The 20,399-nt window shown below is 38.6% G+C and overlaps 1 protein-coding gene across 1 annotated transcript in view; it reads left to right on the top strand.

Annotated features, from left to right (window-relative positions):
- COL25A1 (collagen type XXV alpha 1 chain) overlaps positions 1-20,399 on the top strand; it is a 513,960-nt gene that overhangs the window by 474,679 nt on the left and 18,882 nt on the right. The window contains exons 28-35 of the mRNA XM_080655171.1: positions 1,616-1,660; positions 4,986-5,066; positions 5,912-5,974; positions 6,610-6,660; positions 8,906-8,932; positions 12,675-12,755; positions 15,378-15,413; positions 17,018-17,071. Of these exons, the coding sequence (XP_080511297.1) occupies positions 1,616-1,660; positions 4,986-5,066; positions 5,912-5,974; positions 6,610-6,660; positions 8,906-8,932; positions 12,675-12,755; positions 15,378-15,413; positions 17,018-17,071 (438 nt within the window). The remainder of the gene's footprint in view (positions 1-1,615; positions 1,661-4,985; positions 5,067-5,911; positions 5,975-6,609; positions 6,661-8,905; positions 8,933-12,674; positions 12,756-15,377; positions 15,414-17,017; positions 17,072-20,399) is intronic.

The following is a 20,399-nucleotide window of genomic DNA, read 5'->3' on the forward strand; positions in this document are numbered from 1 at the left end:
TCCATGATCTCTTCTTGAGAAGGTTGAGATAATTGGGGTGAGATGTGCTTATGACCAAGACTCAGCAAATACAGCCTGAGTCAAACATAAATCCCATTCTCTCTCACTCAGGACTCACAGCCTCAGACTGAATGGGAACTTTTTCAATTAGCATCACTGCTTCCTTTATCAAACATGGATTGTTTGACTTCTTACACATCAAATAACTCTTTACAAACCACTTTTGATCAGTGAAGGATAAATGAATAACTCATGAATTATGTTTTTCTTTTAAACACTCATGGGTCACATTTTGAAGTAAAAGTTTAGAAAAGTAATCATTATTGTACCCAGAGTGCTGACAAGTATTCAGACTGAATGAAACTAGGGCTTAGCCAGTTGCATCCAACCTCAGCAGGCTTTGTGGCAAAATAAACTTTGCTGCTACCACAAAGAGCAGGAAATCTGGAAAGAAAAGCCCTTTTTCTCTTTCTTCCTTTTCTTTTTCTTTTTTTTCATTTGTTTGCCGTGCCTTCTAAAACATTGGAAAGCTCAAATTTCATGCTGTGGCCAATAGCTGTTAAAGTTTTTACCGGGGAAAAGAGCTCTAGCCATTTCAGTACTATGGTTTATAACATCACCAAACAAGCCTTTCTAGAAAAATACAGTCTCAAGTCAGCTCCCTTGAAATCCTGTCTGTGAGGCAGGCCATTCAACCCTCAAAAGAGCTGTTTTTACAAAGTTTCCACAGTGTGGAAACAAGGGATATTTATAATGGGATTCAAATACATGATTCATTGATATAAAATAATATCTTGCCTTTCAAAGAATTTGTTCAGTACCTTTCCAGCTGAAAGGTGATTGGACATTTGTTATTTGAATAAATCTCTAGCACATTGTTTAAATTTGTTTTTAATACAACATCTTTAGTTAAGAAAAAATAAATCTATATATTTTGGGTTTGTCAAGGGTTCTAATAAATCATAATATAAATAGTAAATGTAGTGCATTCCTAGCATAGTATGGGAAATCGAATTGATCCAAAAGTAATTTAATGTGGATTAAGTTATTATCTGATTTATTACATCTTTCAGTGAGACTTATCTGGAAGTAGCACATTCACAATCATTATGAATTTTTGTTTATGGTTCAACCAGTGTCAGTTAAACTATTGTGAACTTATGTGGCTTTGCATTTTATTCTCTCTTAAGATAATGGTCATGTTTTTACTTATTTCTCAAATTGGAAAATAAGAGAAATCATACAGATTTTTAGGAGAAAAAAATTTAACTGAGGCATATAGGTTGTTGCTATAGATTCATAGTATAGAATATGGTCAGCCATCAAATGATATTTATCAGTTTCCTTTCATCAATTTTTGTTTAGCCTGCAACTCACATGAGGGAAAAATAAAAACACTAGATCTTAGCTACATATGAGTATTGTCATATATAATATTCAAGAAAATGCTATTTTACTTAGTTTAGATATGTGGTATGATGTAATGGAGTATTCTTGGGTTATGATACATTTGCTGAAAGTCAAATTGTACCGTTACCAACTAGCAACATTTTTATATAGCTTAGTATGCTACTAATGATAAATGGAAGGAAGCCATCAGTTTTTATCTTAACAGGGAGAGCCAGGATCGCCAGGAATCCCAGGAGTTGACGGAGAGCAGGTAATTTTCAAAGATACGTACTGTCATTTAAAGCATTGTTATTGATCATTACTTTTATTATAGGTTTGAAGCCAAGAAAAACATGCGTGTTGATATGTGATATCCTCTCTTTTTGTGTGGTTTTTTTTTTTCACCATCTGTTCTGGAGATGATGTTAACTCTAAAAAGCAATTGCTTTTATTTATTTATTTTTATTTTATTTTATTTTATTTTCTCTTCCCATCACCATTTATCCCCTCTATGCCCTCTTACCCTCCACCCACCTCCCTCCCCCACCCAGTCACGACTCTGTTGTCCATGTCCATGAGTTCTCTTTTTCCCCCCTTTTTTGCTCAATCTCTCTAACCCCCTAACAGAACTGTCTGCTTGCTTTCTCTATATGAGTCTATTGCTATTTTAAAAGGCAGTTGGTTTTAAGTCAGTTTTCTTTGCAGAAACATACAAGCTGTATGATGCTTTAGTTTTATCTTAATACTTTTTATCAATCTACCAGTGAGTCCTCTGTGAATTTTTAATACACTTGTAAAATTATTACCTATTTAGTAAAAATATTCTGCTTTTGTTAGTGAATGTAAATGATTCAAGATTAAAATCAGTGAAAAAATTAGATATTGCTTATATATGTTTTCTTTTTGCAAATATAGATTACACCTAATTGTTGAGATTATTAGAAAAGACAGAAACAGTCAGGGCTGTTGTAGCTTCGCAGAATATGGCAGTTTCTCCAAGGTTTCTCCTAAAACAGAGATTGGCAAACTTCATCTATAAAGGACAAGATAGTAAATGTTTTAGGCTTTATAGGCCACATACAGTTTCTGTTGCATATCTCTTTTTTTTAACACCCCTTAAAAACTTTGTATAGCATTCAGCCTTTACAAAACAAGTCCTGGGCTGGATTTGGTCCATAAGCCAAAAAGAATTTGCCAGTATTCCAATTCCAGAATCAAATCACAGGTTAGTTTCAAGCTATTTGATGTTTTCTGGGCTTCCATTATTTACTCAAGAAATGGCTAAAATCAAGTAGATCATAAGAAATCAAGGGAATTCTTTATATAGATAGTGAAATATACTTCTCAGGTGATAGTATAAGATAGGGAAATTAAGTTTGGATATTTTAATATCAGAGTTTTATGTTGAAATTACATGATGTCACATTAAATAAATGTGGTAATTAAAAAAAGAGACTTTAAATGATTCACTATATTAGTCAGAGATCACATTAGAATTTTTTAATCTGGTTATGTTTTTCCTTTCACACTATTAGTCATCCATATATATAAAAAGCCAGGGGCCGTCATGACCGAAACAACCAGATTGACAACCGAACAGGCTGTGTGAGACGACAAGGCCAGCAAGGGGGTTAGTGAGAGATGACCAAATGACTGAACAGTAGGCTGCATGGGCTGACCAGGCCGGCAGGGGGTTTAGTGAGGGACAACCAAATGACTGAACAGCAGTCTGTATCGACCAAATGCGCGAACAGCAAGCTGGCAGGGGGGGCAGTGAGGGGTGACCACATGGCCAAATAGCAGACTGCGTGGGGCAACCAGGCCAGTGGGGTGGCAGTTGGGGGCGACCAGGCCGGTGGGTGGGAGCAGTTAGGGGTGATGAGGCTGGCGGGGGGGGGGGGGCAATTAGGGGTGACCGGGCCAGAAGGGGAGGCAGTTGGGGGCAACCAGGCCGGCAGGGGGGCACTGAGGGGTGACCAGGCCAGAAGGGGGGGTTGGGGCGACCTGGCCAGCAGGGGGGTCAGTTGGGGGCAACCAGGCCAGCAAGGGGGGGGGCAGTAAGGGGTGACCAGGCTGGTGGGGGGGTCAGTTGGGAGTGACCAGGCCAGCAAGGGGTGGTAGTTAGGGATAACCAGGCCAGCAGTGGGGGCAGTTAGGGGTGACCAGGCCAGCAGAGGGAGCCAGTTAGGCATGACCAGGCCAGCAGTGGGGGCAGTTAGGGGTGATCAGGCCGGCAAGCAGAGGTGGTTAGGTGTTATCAGGCTGACGGGGGCGGGGGGCAGTTAGGGGCGATCAGGCAGGCAGGCAGGCAGGCAGATGAGTGGTTAGGAGCCAGCGGTCCAGGATTGTGAGAGGCATGTCCGAGAGTTCCCGATTGGAGAGGGTGCAGGCTGGGCTGAGGGGACCCTTCCCCGCTCTGTGCATGAATTTTGTGCACTGGGCCTCTAGTTATAATAAGTTGACATGCATAGCAGCATGCATCATGGTCCGTACACATATAACAGCTGGGGGTTTTTTCTATAGACTTTACAAGATTTTCTTCTGCTACTGTGTCCAGCAGGTTGGCTATTCTGCTGCAATCACTAGAGCCCTAAAACCAGCCAGGGTCTGATTAACCAGTAAGATTTATTTAGTCATTCAGGCACCTATCCACACACCCACCTAAAGGGTGATTCTGAAGTAGGTGCTATAAAATAAGTATAAATTATAAGACACTTTTCTGTCTACAAGTAGTTTTCAGTATAGAAAAGACGAACAGGTTATGCAGCCTCAGCATCCCTTGTAATAACTATGATTATCTCTGCTGAAGATGGGCCATCTGGTCATATTGCAGTGAGGAATGCAGTGTTGAGGAATGAGGAAATTATGCATTTCCTTCAATGAAAATGCTTAACAACATAATTTCAGTATTAGTATCATTAATTCAGAGTTGTTGGCTTTCAGAATACACATTTATGTATTTCCTCATAGTAAAAGGAGAATAAAAATAAGACCCTGGATCACCTCACAGAGATGTGCTGAGAACAAAATAAGGACACTGTGGAAAAGTTGAAGTATTTCTAAGCATTGATTGAACATTAGTGTGCAGTGAATGATTTTTCTAGTCTAGATTAGACCATTGAAAACTGGTGGTGATTGGAACTTCTGCCTGCATTTCAAGGCAATAGTAGGAATATAGGGGGAGATGGCAGAAATTTATTTGGACCTTTGTTATTATAACACTAGGTTCTGGTTCAGATGTGTACTTTGCTGTTGAGAATTAAAGCCATTAAATTGTTTTCAGGACTGGTGATATAGAATTAGCTGCCAGGTAAAAAAATATGGAATCAGGAGATGTGATGTCAATACCTAAGTTCATATTTTTCATACTTACATGGCCTAAATAATAGAATTAAATGCCTCCTATTACACAGGGAAATAATGTTGATTGAATGTAGAAGGTTGCTACTAGAAATAACTCTACCTAAAAATGAAAATCAGAATCATCTTTACATACGACCCACCCACTGACAAAATTGATCTGGAATTCTGTGTTCCTTCGGATGTCACTGTCAAAGGATAGTTTGGTTCTTACATGCAAACTATATCATTTGTAGGGACTCAAAGGCTCAAAGGGAGATGTGGGGGACCCAGGTGTGCCAGGTGAAAAAGGAGGAATCGGACTTCCTGGATTACCGGTATGTTTCTGTGTTCCTATTAAGATAAATAATCAGAAAAGAATTATATTATTAGCTGCAGTCTCATCTAATCATTTATATCACCTTCTAATTTTTAAATATTTGGGGTATTATTGGTTAATTACTATAAGTGGGACTCTACAACAAATTTTAAAGCATCCAAACAAATGAATTATGAAATAAACCTTCATGTTTCCCTGAATTCGTTTTACTAGAAAGTACTAAAATAAATAAAGTTGGTCACTTTAATTTAGTATGCGTATGATAGTGATAACTGATCATTTTTAAATAAATCATAATTTAAAAATAAACCAAAAAATGTAAAACAAAAATATATTACTCTGGAAATTCTTCTCTTTACATGTATGATACTATGGGATGGTGTTTTTATGGTTTTTCCCCCATAATTTTTACTAGAATTGGAAGGGAAATTGTAGACAAACGTAGGGAAAAAATGCAGAAAACCTCATTGCCCTCAATTTTTTTAAAAAATAAGGAAGTGTATAAATAAATGTTAATGACATAGTTAAAAGACTGAACTTTGCCTTTTAAAGTGAGCACTGCCAAAAAAAAAAAAATAACACTCATAATATATCTTCAGTAATGTATAAGTTGAACCAATCAAGCCTAACTTGGTTTATATTTATGTTGTATTTTATTTCACATATCACCCACAGTCTAGGCGTTTGGGGAAGCTAGAATGTAGGAGGATAAATTGTTCTTTTACATATCGTGTGTATAATATACAAATTTCAAAAGGATGATGGGTTTGGGGAGAAAATTCAGTTGTTCCTTACACTTTGCAAATAACTTGACCAGCTCAACTCTCTTACTGTCATTTGTAGGGTGCCAATGGAATGAAAGGAGAGAAAGGAGACTCCGGATTGCCAGGTCCTCAGGGCCCTTCTGTAAGTCCGTGGTGGCTGAACTTCCATGGTTCCTGAAAAACTCCAAAACGGGCCTATTATTCATCTAGTTCAACCTCTGCCAGATGGCTTATCAACAGTGGAAAAACCATGAACCTCTTGGTTTGTCAAGCTGTAGAATAAATATCTGTTGGCCTTGTACAATGAGAGACAAAATGCCTCAGAGGTCTCAGTTAGAAGCAATTTTTCAGAGGACTGTCTAATCCTGGGGGGGGAGGGGGATCAATGGTTTTCCCATGACTCTTGTGGGTAGAGCTTTGTGGATATAGAACATAAGTTCTTTTTTTTCTCCAGAGCCCTATTGTTGCCTAGTGAAATATTGGAGAGTTTAATAGTGGTTGTGGCATTATAGCATTTCTTGGAAATCAGTTGCTTCCTTTTCGTTTAATATACATTTGATTTATTTTGGCTTTTGTAAAAGAACTGTATTTCTTAAAGATTTTTTTGTACTCATAAAGGAATTTCTAAACCTAGAGAATCAAACACATCATTTCTTCCAGTATCCTTCTTTCTCTGCAACTATTAATGGCCTTAGCAGAATCCCAGCAAAAGATTCAAGCCAAACCGCCTTATCTAAATGAAGTAACCAAATCCATGTTTATATTTTTGACATACAGATCATAGGCCCACCAGGCCCACCAGGTCCCCATGGTCCACCAGGCCCCATGGTAAGTCTCTCTTCTCTACAAAATGTAGTCATTTATTTATGAGCATGCTACTAGAGAAAACATGAGCGCATTCCTCAAAACAGCCAGCTTGTATTTCCTACTACTCTCTGTGGAATGGACAGAAAATACGAGGTGCTTTGAGATGTACTGACTTTACAGTGTTGTCTTTCACTCCCCCAAACACGTCTGTTGGAAAGAGATAGAGTAGTTTTGTGATAGGAAAGTTGAAGACAGATTTGGCAAGCTTTACTTCCAGCCTTACAACGTAAACATCAGAAAATCATTTTAAACACTGTTCTGGGCCATTGGTAGCAAAATAAGATTAATAATTGTAGCCATTAATGAATTTTTTAACTAACTTTGAAGATTAAGATCCTTTAATGAAATGTTCAATGAGAACATTTATAAAATAATATAAAAATTGAAGCTCGCTTCCACAGGTGACAGACATTGTTGAATCCTTTCCTTTGCACTTTATGGTACTTTCATAGGTACAGTCCTTACTGTAGGGATCCCTCAGTGATCAGTGTGACAATGGCCATGTCCTCGTGGAACTTAGGTCCAGTGAAGAAGGCACCATTCAACCAGTGTAATTCTCCAAATGTCTGTCTAATGATGGTGTGTTAAGGGTAGAACATGGAAGTCAGATGCTTCCAGTGCTTTCGACCTGGGCAGGATGGGGACAAGTCCAGCAGCCTCTAAAATCACATTCACATCTGAGGAGTCTCAATAATCACATGTCTTCAATCATACGGATTAAATACAAATCTAAGAAAGAGCGTCATTGGAATGATGCAAGCCACAGAGCATAGTCCAGACCCACGCATCTATTTCTTACTGCCTTTTCTATTTCACTCACAAAACAATTATAAATAACCTTTTCTTAAAAACTAAACAGTTTTTTAAGAGTTAAGCAAATGGCATATTTTGGTTGTTTATACACCCTCCACTTTAAGTTAGAAGATTAAACAATACTACATCCTGTTCATTTCCTAAAATTAATTAGTTTAAAAGAATTTCAAATCATTACTAAAATGAGATGAGAATACTTGATAAAATATCAGACATTTCCTGAAAATGTTTATTCACAACTTATCTAAGGAGAAAATATTCTAATGTACATGTATGTAACAAACTTCAATGTATTGCTTGTTAAAAATTTTTCCTACTGTCATATGATTTTACTGATGGGCACTTAAATACTCCTCTTTCAATAGTTTATTTAAATTATTTAAAAACTTTAAAGCAATTCATAGTAACCTTTAGTTAATTTAAGTTGGCTAATTAGTCTCTATATTTAGATTTTCCACAAAATACAGGGAAAAAGCCCTGATGACTTCTTTATATTGCTAAACATTTGTTGCAAGAACCTTGAAGAATTCATCTTTGTCAAAATAAGTACATTCTAAATAATACTTCCCACTACTGCATTAGATCCTTTCCTTATTCTTAAGTTAAATAAATTATGCAACAGGGTTGCAGAATTGACTATCATCTTTGCATTTCCTTTTTACCTTAGGGTCCCCAATACCTGGGTCTAGAGCAGTTAGCAATGGAAAAGGTCCCCTCTTCACTGGTATTTAAAGTCTGGGACTTTCCTTTGCTAAATTTTTGTCTTTTAAGACATCTATATTCCATATACATTTATACTGTATCTCACATTTGCCACCTATATGTTTAATGGGGATTTGAGAAATAGGAGCCGTGTGGATTCACAATACTTTCTTTCCCTATTTTTTTCTTTCCTATCATTCTCTCGGATTCCACCCTCCCCCTCTCAGGTATTTAGCATAAAGAATTGCTGTGGTCATGCTTAAACACTGTGTGCCATGTACTTTACTTGCCATGGCTCTCGCAAGAGTTTCTTTTAGAAAGAATACTACGAAATGACAGGGATTGTCATTATGTATCTCCCCGTGATGGAAATTACTATTGTTATTTTTTCCTCTGTATTAGCTTTTGTAATGGCCACGAAACAATGGAATGATTGAGTAAACCATTATCTTTGTTGTTGTTGTTGTTAAAAAAAAAAAAAAAAGAATTGCTATTAATAAATTTCCTATGTCAGAGCAATCCAGAAGCTGGAAGGAACTTCCACTAGGTATTAACATCCACTGGCCTGCCTGGAGCTATAGCTCAAACAAAGAGATTCTTGTTTTACATCTCTTTTGTTACGTTATGTAATCACTTCTGCTGGGAAACAGTGAATCGGTTCTTAATTAAAAGCTGTGTTTTTCATTTTCAGGGACCCCATGGACTTCCTGGACCAAAGGTAATCTAACAAATCCCTTGATTATTTGATTTCTGTTTCCTTGTTAATCATGGAGAAGCATGACGGAAGCATGTCTGTCCTGTCTTATTTACTTGTCAAGAATGTTGATAATCTTTAAGCCTTTAAGTATCCAGATGTTTAACTCTCACAACACAGAATGACTTAGAACAAATTTAAGTGGTATCACCTGGAGATGAAATATTCCTCATTTTGCCTTTTTTTTTCTTTGTTATTATGTAAGTTTCTGAAATCACTAATCATAATATACTCAAAATCAACCATTTAGAAGTAAATCTGATGAGATTCTCAGACTAGTCCAGATGCTTTCTTGTTATCATATCTTTAGTTGTACATTTAGATGTTATTGATACTTCTTGCTTGTCATGTAGCAGTACCGCATCTAAATGCTTTGACTGCCCAGCATCTTAATTTTGTACTCCCCTGAGGCCACTGGCATAGAATGGAGTAGGGTGTATCAGGTGTGCTATACTGAGAAGAATACATCACATACATTGAGACACACACACATACTCTGGATTAACAAGAGAACAGTGGAGAATGGCCCCTGCTTTTTAGCATTGGTGCAGCATGTATTGTGAAGATGGTCTCTCCACCTGTTCTCTTTCCTGTAAACCAAGAGGACACCTTGGAGGATTAGCATGATCCCTGAAAGACAATCTTCTTCTTCCAGGGGACATGTATGATGAGGAACTATGTTCTAATCTCAGCTCTGCCCTGACATGCTATGTTACCTTGGGCAGATTATTTACCCGCTCTGTTCCTTCATTTACTCAACTAGGTAACTTACCACAGAGGGTTGTGATGATTTAATAGCAAAATATCTGGTGCAGTTGTTGATAAGCACCCATAAGTGCCAGTTGTTTTTGTTATCTTCTGATTTGATGCTTTGTTCTGAACAGAAAAATGTCGCTAGTCCTCAAGGCTGTTTGAGAGAAGGTTCACATACTCTTGAAAGCTCCTCGGTAATGAGTTGGTGCATTTTAATGGTGAGGGTGAGAGAACACATAATGTAATGTTGGCATAAGAGTCAGAAAGGCAGCCCAGCCTCTCCTCTGGCTCACCCAGCTCTAGCAGCGGCAGAGATATTGGTTTGACTCCTGAAACCTGAGTTTCCTTTTCGAGGTCAGGCAGGTGACTCACCCAAGCACAGGACGAGTGTATGCCTCTTTATTCTTTGTAGAATACCTTACCTTCTGGTGAGTGGTAGTGTCTCAGAATCATGGGTTATCGTTTGGGGTCAGAGCATTGTTCTGGGGGGTAGAAGACAGAGCCCATCTACCGGCTTTGTAATCTTCGTAGTTATCTAACTTCCCTGGGCCTCTTTCCCCATGCTTGGCTTCTCCTTGGATGTGAAGGCGCCCCTAAAGACCAGCCCACTCATAATAACTCAGGCTAAAGCCACTACGACAGTGTTTTTAATTCCTTGTGTGATTCAGATATCCCACCATTAGATTCATAGATGCCCAAGATTCTTTTGATATCTAAAATGCAATGATGTTTTTGCCTATACTTAACTTTAATTATACTTAAATTATAGACTTCAGAGAATTTTTATAAAGTTTCAAAGACCTCATAGAATACCTATCCTAACTCCTTGATTTTATAGATGATAAACTATAGGCCCAGGAAATTTAGGTAATTTACCCCCAATTACACTAATTAAATGACAGATCTGGGACTAGAATTTAGGTCCAGCATTGAAATTTGGTCTTTTTGCCACTGAATTAGACTGTTTATAAACTCACCTTCTAAGCTAATGACCAGTCCTATCAATACATGATTCCTCATCAAAAAATTTCACAGCCTACAAAGGCTTTCCTGCCTATCCATCATCTCAAGACCACTTGCTGAAAGACCTCACACACATGCAACTATCTCAACTTTAGACCAGTTAAGTGAAGTAGACTATTGCGCCTTGGTCTTGACCTCACATTAACTCTAGCTCTATGACATTCCCAGGATCATACTTTACCAAGCATTTAGATTTCCTGTAATGGCAGCACTGTGATCATCTTTAGAATCCCAAAATTTCATTAGGTTTTGCCCAAATGTGTTCATTCATTGTGACCCCTTTGAAAGTTTAAATATGTAACATGGTACTAAGGATGATCTGTTTCCCAGCATTTCCTGATGAGAGGAATCACCTGGAAGGCTTATTAAAAATACACATTTCCTGTGCTACTGAGGTCTGCATGGGGCCCCAGGCTCTTTATGTTTAACTAGAGGCCCAGTGCATGAAATTCGTGCATGGGGCGATGTGTGTCCCTCAGCCCAGCCTGCACCCTCTCCAATCTGGGACCCCTCGAGGGATGTCTGACTGCCCGTTTAGGCCCAATCCTGGTCACACCCTAACCTGATTGATGCCTAACTGCTCCCCTGCCCCTGACTGCCCTCCCCTGCAGGCGTGGGTCCCCCCAACTGCCCTTCCCTGCAAGCCCAGTCACCTCCAACTGCCCTCCTCTGCCAGCCTGGTCACCCCTAACTGCCCTCCCCTGCAGGCTTGATTGCCCCCAACTGCCCTCCCTTGCAGGTCTGGTCCCTCCCAACTGCCCTCCCCTGCTGGCCTGATCGCCCACAACTGCCCTCCCTTGCAGGCATGTTCCCTCCCAACTGCCCTCCCCTGCTGGGCATCTTGTGGTGGCCATCTTGTGTCCACATGGGGGCAGCCAACTTGTGTGTTGGAGTGATGGTAAATTTGCATATTACTCTTTTATTAGATAGAACAAGCACCACACTGATTTCATTGTCAGACAAAGGGGGAAAATACCACCCTCCTGCCATGTAGACATAGTCTTTCCTCCCTCCCGCCCCACCCAGAAAGACTCGATAGGGCTTGGAGACTGAAATAGTCTTCAAGGCTTTCAAATTTTCTTGATGAAGTTAATGTCTGTGCTTAAAAGTTAAAGAGTGAACCAGTTAAACTCTATTTCTAACATCCTGCTGCTGCTGCTGATAGAACATAGGTGTACCGTATTCTTAGATTAAAAAAAAAAAAAAAAAAAACCACAGAGTCAACAAAATTTATCACTTCTCATTGCTTTTGTAATGTAACCCTAAACTAAACCCAAACCTTCTTCATTCAAACATTGGGCAGACGGACTTACTACATGTAAGTTTTGTGATCTTCATGTTTTCTTCTGGGATTGGCTATTTGCTGTCTACTCTATTGATTGATCCATGTAGGGACCTGACTTGGCAATGTCAGTGAACGAGGACTCACTAAATGGCATTACTTCAAACATCAGCGGCTATATTTTTAGCTCATTCCCCTGGGCAAAATGCTTAAAGGCTTAAAATGTCTGTGTATAACACTGTCCTGCATATTCCAGTTTTCCATTGCAGCAGAGTAGGTTTTTTATTACTGAATCTCCTTCAGCATCCTCCACTGATTCTCTCTGATTTGCTTGGTCAGGACAATGTGGCACAACACCGATTTCCTTGATATACAACTAAAAATTTCAGGAATTCAGTTATATATATTTTGATTCTAAAGAGCATGCTTTCTAGGGTATTTTGTTTCCTAGAATATTATTTGTCCATTTCAGTTTATTAATTTTGTAATGTTTTAGAAATTAAGTTTGAACTGTTACAAGACAAATCTAGCCTGACTCAGCTGTTACCTAAAACTGGAATCTGCAACCATTTCTGAGACTGGCTCTCTTCTCTCATAGCTGAAACGCCCATGATAGCAACCAAAATTGGCATTTGCTTTTGCATTTAGGGTGAACCAGGGTTAAATGGTGTTAAAGGATTGAAGGGTGAACCAGGTCAAAAGGGTGACAGAGGACCCCTTGGTCTTCCAGTAAGTAAAGAAAACTTTCCATTTCAGTGCAAATCTCAGACTTTTCTTTCTACCTTAAGCAACTACTCTGGTTTGCTTGGCAACTACTAATAGTTGAGATTTCTGTAATTGGAGAACACATTGTGTTTGTTAGTGCAGAGCCCAGCCCCAGTTTCTTTCCCTGATGTCTGCTCTTCTGTAAGAGGAAGACCCCATACACACAATGCCAACACTGTTTTGTCCTTCGATTACATACATGCCAACCTTCCTCTGTTAAAGCTGACAGTTCTCCTCCCATCACCCTCTTCTTTACAAATGTACTGTGCTCATCATTTCTCCCAAACTTTTTTTATAATTTAGTGCAGTTTTAAATCCTCCTTCAATTTTTTTACTCCTTTGATACCCAAACTGTAGCCCTCTGTTGTTGGCAGGTGTGCATTTGGCCATTGTTGATGGCATGAGGTCAGTGCTGTGGCTCCTTACATTAATCAAGCATATCGAGGTCTAAATGTTGTATGTTGTTTGTTTTGGAAATGCTCTCTTAAGAGATTATTGTGGCAATAGTGGATAGGATGGGAGAAGCATTTTGCAATTGTTTAGAGATTTTTATTTTTAAGAAAAAAATGGATTTTTACCTTTCCTGCACCTCATGCCAGTCTTCTTTCCACAACTAAAAAGGTATTTTTTAAAAAATGGTTATTGACTATGAGGTTGTAGTTTCAAGCTTTTATTATGCTGTCTATTCAGTGAATGCCAACAAAAGTCAATAAAGAACATTATAAATTACATGATTAAAATGACATAAAATTGGTAATAGGAAATAATTTATACACATATTTTACACATAAAAAATTGATTACCAGTTATTTTATTTTCCCTGTGGGTACTATATCTTAAGTAGTAAGTATTCTATTTGATAACCAGTGCCTTACATAAATCAGGCATGTAGTAGTCGGTTAATAGATATTCATTTATTGAATGAGTGATAGAGCATAGGTTAAATCATACCAATTAGATCAATGATCGGAATAAAACCTCTATAACATATATGTGAGTCATTAACTCACATCCCAGGTGAATATATTATCAATGCAAAAATTTTACCATCTCCCTATTTATTTTTAATTGTTATAATAATGGTGACTGAACAAAGTACCAAAAGGCAAAAGAAACTTTGGATTTCAGTTTCATTTAAATTTAAGACTAGTGATCATCTTTATACACTTAGCAGAAAGCTCTGCATATGCTAGCATTGAACAAACAACACACTTCTTAAATTTTTCAATCATTGCTAGCTAAAGATGTTTTTGCAGTGATAATCCTCATAATAAAATTATACAGAATGAATTGTAAAATAAAATCTAAAATTACCCAAAATATATATGGTATAGCATCATTGGTAAAGTTTGCAGCTGGAATATACTTTTTTCCTTTCGTTTTGTATTATTAATTACATCTGAAGCATAAAATGGGAAAATCGTTTTGCAACCTTGCCAAGAGAATTTATAGGGCTAGTGCCTTGTCTTTCCTAAATACTTGTTCATCTAATCAATTTTTTAAAGGACTATAAATAAATATTTGAGTTTTGAGATACGAATGCCATATCAAAGAAGCAATTGTGCTTATTCTTGAAATAAGCATTGAAAATGATATCTTTTAATCATGCACTGGAGTCCAAGGTGAAGAAAAGCATGCATTGCATTGGATTTTTAAAACATTTCCCATCCAGACTTTGCTACAATGATTATTTGATTACTTCAAGTGAGTCAAGGAAGAGTTTTGTTTGGGACAGTTGTTTTTTTATTGGACTCATGAACTATTTCTGGCTTTTTCCTGTTCCTAGAAGTCCCTCTAGTGGTGACTAATGTGAACACAGTAAGAACAACCCAGAAATCAATGACTGTTATTGTAAAAGCCACAGTCATCCCGGCACGTACAAGTTCTGCATTTGTTATTCATAAAGGCTATTTTAACAAGCAAGACTAGAGTTCTTTTCTTGTCCTCTGAAATGCTATCCTTGATGGATTATACAGTGGTCGGCAAACTGTGGCTCGTGAGCCACATGTGACTCGCGAGCCGCAGTTTGCCTCTCTGTTGACTAATGAGTTTGCCGACCACTGGGATAGGGGCTTAATCACAAGGAACAACAACAGCCTGTAATTATTGGAATCGAGAGTCTAGGTCAGTGGTCACTGCAGTTTGCCGACCACTGGATTATTATAATGAACCCTTTCTTAGGAGATGGGCCATTATTTTTCCTTCAGAAATTAACAAAAATATTGTGAATAGTACAGTCTTTAGAAAACGAATTTCATATGGATATTAGCAGCCTGTGGCTGTTACTGTGACTACTTTAAAGCCCACTCTATGAACCTCATTACCTTGATTTCTAAATAAGAATTTGTCAAATGGAAATGTCATAAAAATGCCATCGTCTATGGGGGTGTTTATTGTCCTGTGTTTTGTTTTTTGTTTTTTTTTTTTAACTAACAATTTGTAGCAATGTGATATTCATCCCAGAACCCTGTAACTGGGTATTATGTTGTTTGAAGTGTTACACTTGTTCACTGGTACCTCATACTAATCTCTGTTCTTGTCATTCGTGTTACACCCACCAACCCTGCTACCAACCAAATCACACAGGGAGCATCTGGCTTAGACGGAAAGCCAGGAGCCCGGGTGAGTCAGTGCCTCGTCTTGCTCCAGCGCGTTTGTGGCTATGAATTCTGTGCTTCCGGACAGACCCCTTTGGCTCATGTGTTCCCACTAAAAGATGAGGGTACCTAGGATCGGGGTAAAATGAGAAGGTGGACAAAGACAGTGGCAGAGAAGGGGAAGGTGGACAGAGCATGGGCTGCGGCTCTATGGGAGGTACAGCCTTAACTACAGAACATGTTTCTGAAATGGGAGCTCAGGTCTGGATTACCTGCTAGGTGACAAGAATAGCCAGTCTAATTGGCATCACTGTCTTAGAATCCTGGCAGATTTCTCCATAACCAATGACATTTCCCGTAATTCCAGGAGAGAGGCCCTCTGATGGGATTAAAATAATGTGGATTTATTTTAAGTTGTTTTTCCTTTTATGTTTATGTTCCTATTAGAAATGTAACTTCTTCATTGGACTAACTTCCAAATCTTTGTTCATCAAATGAATTGTCTGTCTTCTGTTGTTGTCTCTTTTCTTTGGCTCTTAACAGCTCCATCTCTTAAATTTCAGCTGCACAGACTCAGTATTTACAAGTTTTCTGAAGATAAACTTTGAGTTCAGGCAGTAAAAGATCAGTTTAAGATGGTGAGAATTCACCAACATTAGAATGAATTTAAAACCCTGAGTTACTTCATATCACAAGGCTGTAAGAGAATAAGCAAGAGCAGTAGAAGAGAAATAAAAACACTATAAACATGTGTGCTGAATAGTTCCATTTGCAGATTTTATGACAAATTCTTTGCAAATCTAAGCATAGTCTTCCTGAAAATGAGCCAACATACTTGAAGTCCTTGCTACAATTTTAAGAATCAAAAAGAAATTTTAGCTCTTCGATTCTAAAAACCTTCCTCAGGCAGCCATTATTTCCCTTGGACCTCAGTGGTCCTATATTCATTCAGATATTATCTCGTGGGCCACAGAAATCCTGATCCTAAACCAGGAGGCCAGAAGGCAATTATGCCGTTCGATCACCAGCTGCCTGGTTTGTGCCTTGTAAGCCTAGTGACTTCAGCCACTGCAGCAGGACCTGCAACAATAATTCCTTCCCCTGAAGCCCCCTGCTCCTCGGCATGGAGCTCAAGAAAGTTTGGTTTGAACACTGTTCTCATTTAATTTTGTTCATTTGTGTAACTGTTCAAGCCTCTGAAGCAGCTGAAAACAAGGCTTTGGAGCATCGGTGGCCAAGGAGAGTAGGGCTGACATTGGGGGTGGAGAATGAATGTGAACAAGAGGTGATATGAAGAAAAAACAACTGCAGGTTTTTTTAAGATTGGGGGAGGCAAAGTGAAGATGTTCCATTTAGTCAGGAAGGAAATGTGTAATTAAATATGATCTACAGCTTTTTGTGTGGGCCCTTCCTTGAAACAGGCAGTTATATAATTCATCCCGTTTACATGAGATTCTTGAAAACCACTGGCCTGAAAGAATCAAGCATAAAGCACTTTGAAAGGAGATGAGTTGTCTTACTGACATTCTTGGGCGTCATTCACCCAGGAAAGCCCAGGATACATTATAACTGCTTTTCTTATAGCCCTGGGATATGTCTCATATTATCTTATTTTTTATCTCTTTTTAGGGTACAGATGGCCCTATGGGACCCCATGGCCCTGCAGGTCCCAAAGGAGAAAGAGTAAGTTGCTCCTGAGATTACTAAGCTGTGACCTAAATAAGAAACTAAAGTGTGAACTTCCCAGAAGAAACAAAGGGCCCTCTACTGTTAAATGAAAATAGATATGATCATAAGTTTTATTCAGAGTCTTCACTCTGAGAGAGAGAACAACAGAGTATAACATGGAATACGGCTGCCCTAATAGAAAACAGTGCATACATTTACATAGCTGACATGAATAGCTCAGAACCCGTAAGGAAGATATTTTCACTTAGCCTTAACCCAGTAAATAGAAGTCAATAGGGCTAGCATTTCCACGACTACATGTTCTGGCTGATAATCTTTCATAGAAAGCGATTTTATTTCATTGAGAGTAAGTTATAACTTTGTAAAGAAGATGAAAAAAATCTACATATTCTTTTCCACACAGTTATACATGCTGCTGTTTAAAAAAAAGAAAGAAAGAATAGACTGTCTTCCTTTAACCATACGGAAATAATTTCAGTGCATTATAAAACAAAAACCTTTCACTAACCTCGCTATTGCTAGGCCATGTTTCCATATCCTTGGGAAGAAAAAAAAAAGTCAGAGTGGAAGATAAATATCTGACACACAAAAATGTGCTGCCGCATCAGCAGCTGGTCATCTGTCTGGAACTCCTCTTCCTCTTTCTCTGTTTTTCTCCCACTTTTCCTTTTCCTCGCCTTGGAACACTTAGAAGTGTTTGTGTGTCTGAGTGGAATTGTGTCATCAGTTTCCCACCATCCAGGATGGGATGAAAAGAAAGTATCCTAATAGTGAGGGCTTCAAAATGTTGGAATAATTCATTTGTGGTCTTTTAAAACTAGATAGAGTTTCACCAATCTGGGATAATTTGTCCACATAGTGATTTCTTTGGCATACATCCCAATTCCATGTTCTATAAATTGAATTCATTCATTCAATAAATATTTATCACATGTTACAATGTATGAAACACACTGTACTTTCAGTATGAAATGGAAACACACTCCTCCTTTTTATGTAAAGTCTATTTTGCTCCAGTGAATTGAATGCCATTATAATTAATTCCTCATCCTATAATCTTTTACTAATACACTACATATATTTATTCAGTACTGTAAAGGAAGCAGCTATTTTCCCTGATCTAGAAGAGCTTACAACCTAATTGCAGAGGAAAAAAGACCTCTGAGAAAAATAACCAGATAATGAGGCCACAGTGAATACAGATAGGCCCAGGCTGCCATACAGTGATGAGGGAAGCTGGCTTCGTCCAAGAATGCTTCTAGAAAGAGGTGACTCTGAAAGGCATAAATAACCTGAATCTGCAACTACCTTTATTTGATCTTATTTCTAAGATCAAGCCAATGACTTATGAAGCTCTTCTTAATTAAAAATATTTAAAAGCAAAGAGCCTCCACTGCTGACCCACTCAAGCACTGTATCAAGAAATTCAGTACATGTACTAAAAATGGAGCAGCAAATCTCAAGTAGTCTTTTGGCAGGAGGCCCTGGGGCTCAAGAGGGTTTACCATTTGGTAAATCAGCTGCTACTTCCGATAGCTCCACACTGTCACAAGAGTATCAGGTCTCGGCCCTGGGGCAGGATTAACCAGGAGAGCAAATGAAATCTCTAAGAATTTCTGAAGGCATAGTTGAAGTCAAATGGTGTGCAGTGTAAAGTGTTACACTTGTATTTATTTACTCAGCACGTTAACTATCTTAACTGGGTCAGATATCAGTACTCCCTAAGTGCCCCTCACCCAAAGTGCTAAACTGGAGTGTGATTCTCAGTGTTAATTGATTGAGGCGCCATCTGGACTGTCTTGAAGAAGTTTCAGATTTTAAAGCGGGAGGAATCAGGGAAGGGGGCCATTCTAGAATAATTTCTTAGTGTAGACATGCAAATTAGAAAGCCTGAATAAAATTAGACCAGCCTAAAGGAAGCCAGACATTTGACAGTGTTATTCAGAAACTGTCAAATGCGTGACTGGCACCATTAGTATTCAGCTCTTCAAGCTCGTGGAGGTTCCTGCCTTCAGCTGATTTCTTCGTCTGGCCTTGTAACTTCTTAGGAACTCTGCAGAAGTTGTTAAATTGGAGAGGTGCAAGTCTTTCTCTTTTTTTGAATTATTTAATCCAGGAGAAGAAGCTGCACATTCCAATCCCTGTGTTAATATTTCACTCCTGGAAGTTTTCAAACTGAGACCATTAGGATGCTTTTGACTCTAAATGACAGACCCCAACTCAAAATACAATTAAGACCTTTGTTGTTTTATATAACAAAACGTTCAAGGAGGGACTCTCGGCTTTGCTTCTGTGCCCTTCCCGCCTGCTGGCCTTGTCTTCTGACCACTGGCAAGCAGGTTCCCGTGGTGCTGACCTCCACCCGCCCCCCCTCCAGGAGCCATGGGCAGAGAACACACAGAGACCTTCCCTTCTCGTGCCTCTTTCCTTAGCAGTGAGGAACGCGCCCCATAGTGTCCCAGCTGACTTCCCCCACACCTCCTGTCCACTTCTGAAGCAGTCACTGCTGAGAGAAGTGGATTGCTATTAGCTTAAAGTAATTATTTGGGGAGGCCAATTCTATATGAGAAGTTTCACACACAAATGTTTGAGTGACAGCTTAATTCAAATAAGCCATGGTATATTCATTTCAAAAACAAAATAAAGCCAAAGTGCTCAATCAGAGGAGGAAGAAGGGAGTAGGTATATCAAAATAATCTGTGGAGCCTTTTCAAATGAAATCTACTCTAATCTGTTGTGTTTTTTTAAACTAGATCCACTCCAGGCTATGTGGACCCTCCTTTTAAACCCCTACCTCCCACTACACATACCCATACCACCACCACTACCACCACCACCACCACCATTTTAAAAATCATAAATAACATGCCAGCTCAAAATGAAATAAATTTATTTTGAATTAATTTGAGTTGCTCTTTGATTTGCCGACCCTTTTTTTTTAATTAAAAATAAGACTAATTGTATAATAATGATAGCTACTATTTATGGGACATATTATTTGACAACAGTGAATTTCATATTTTATAATCAGAAAAATAAATTGTCTTCAGAAAAATTCTTGTAGAATATGTATTATTATTCTTATTTAACAGCCAATGAAACTCAGGCACAGAAAGGCTAAGAAAGTTACCTAAGCCCTGATGGGGGTGGGGCTGTGGCTCAGCTGGTTGGAGCATAGTCTACACCAAAAGGTTTTGAATTCAAAACCTGGTCAGGGCACAGACCTAAGTTGTTGGTTCGATCCCTGGTCAGGGTGCCTAGGGGGAGGCAACCAATCGATGTTTCTCTTTCTCATTGATCTTCTCTTTCTCTTACTCTCTCT

The sequence above is a fragment of the Plecotus auritus genome (assembly GCF_963455305.1).
Source record: "Plecotus auritus genome assembly, chromosome: 1".
NCBI classification, from domain to species: domain Eukaryota; kingdom Metazoa; phylum Chordata; class Mammalia; order Chiroptera; family Vespertilionidae; genus Plecotus; species Plecotus auritus.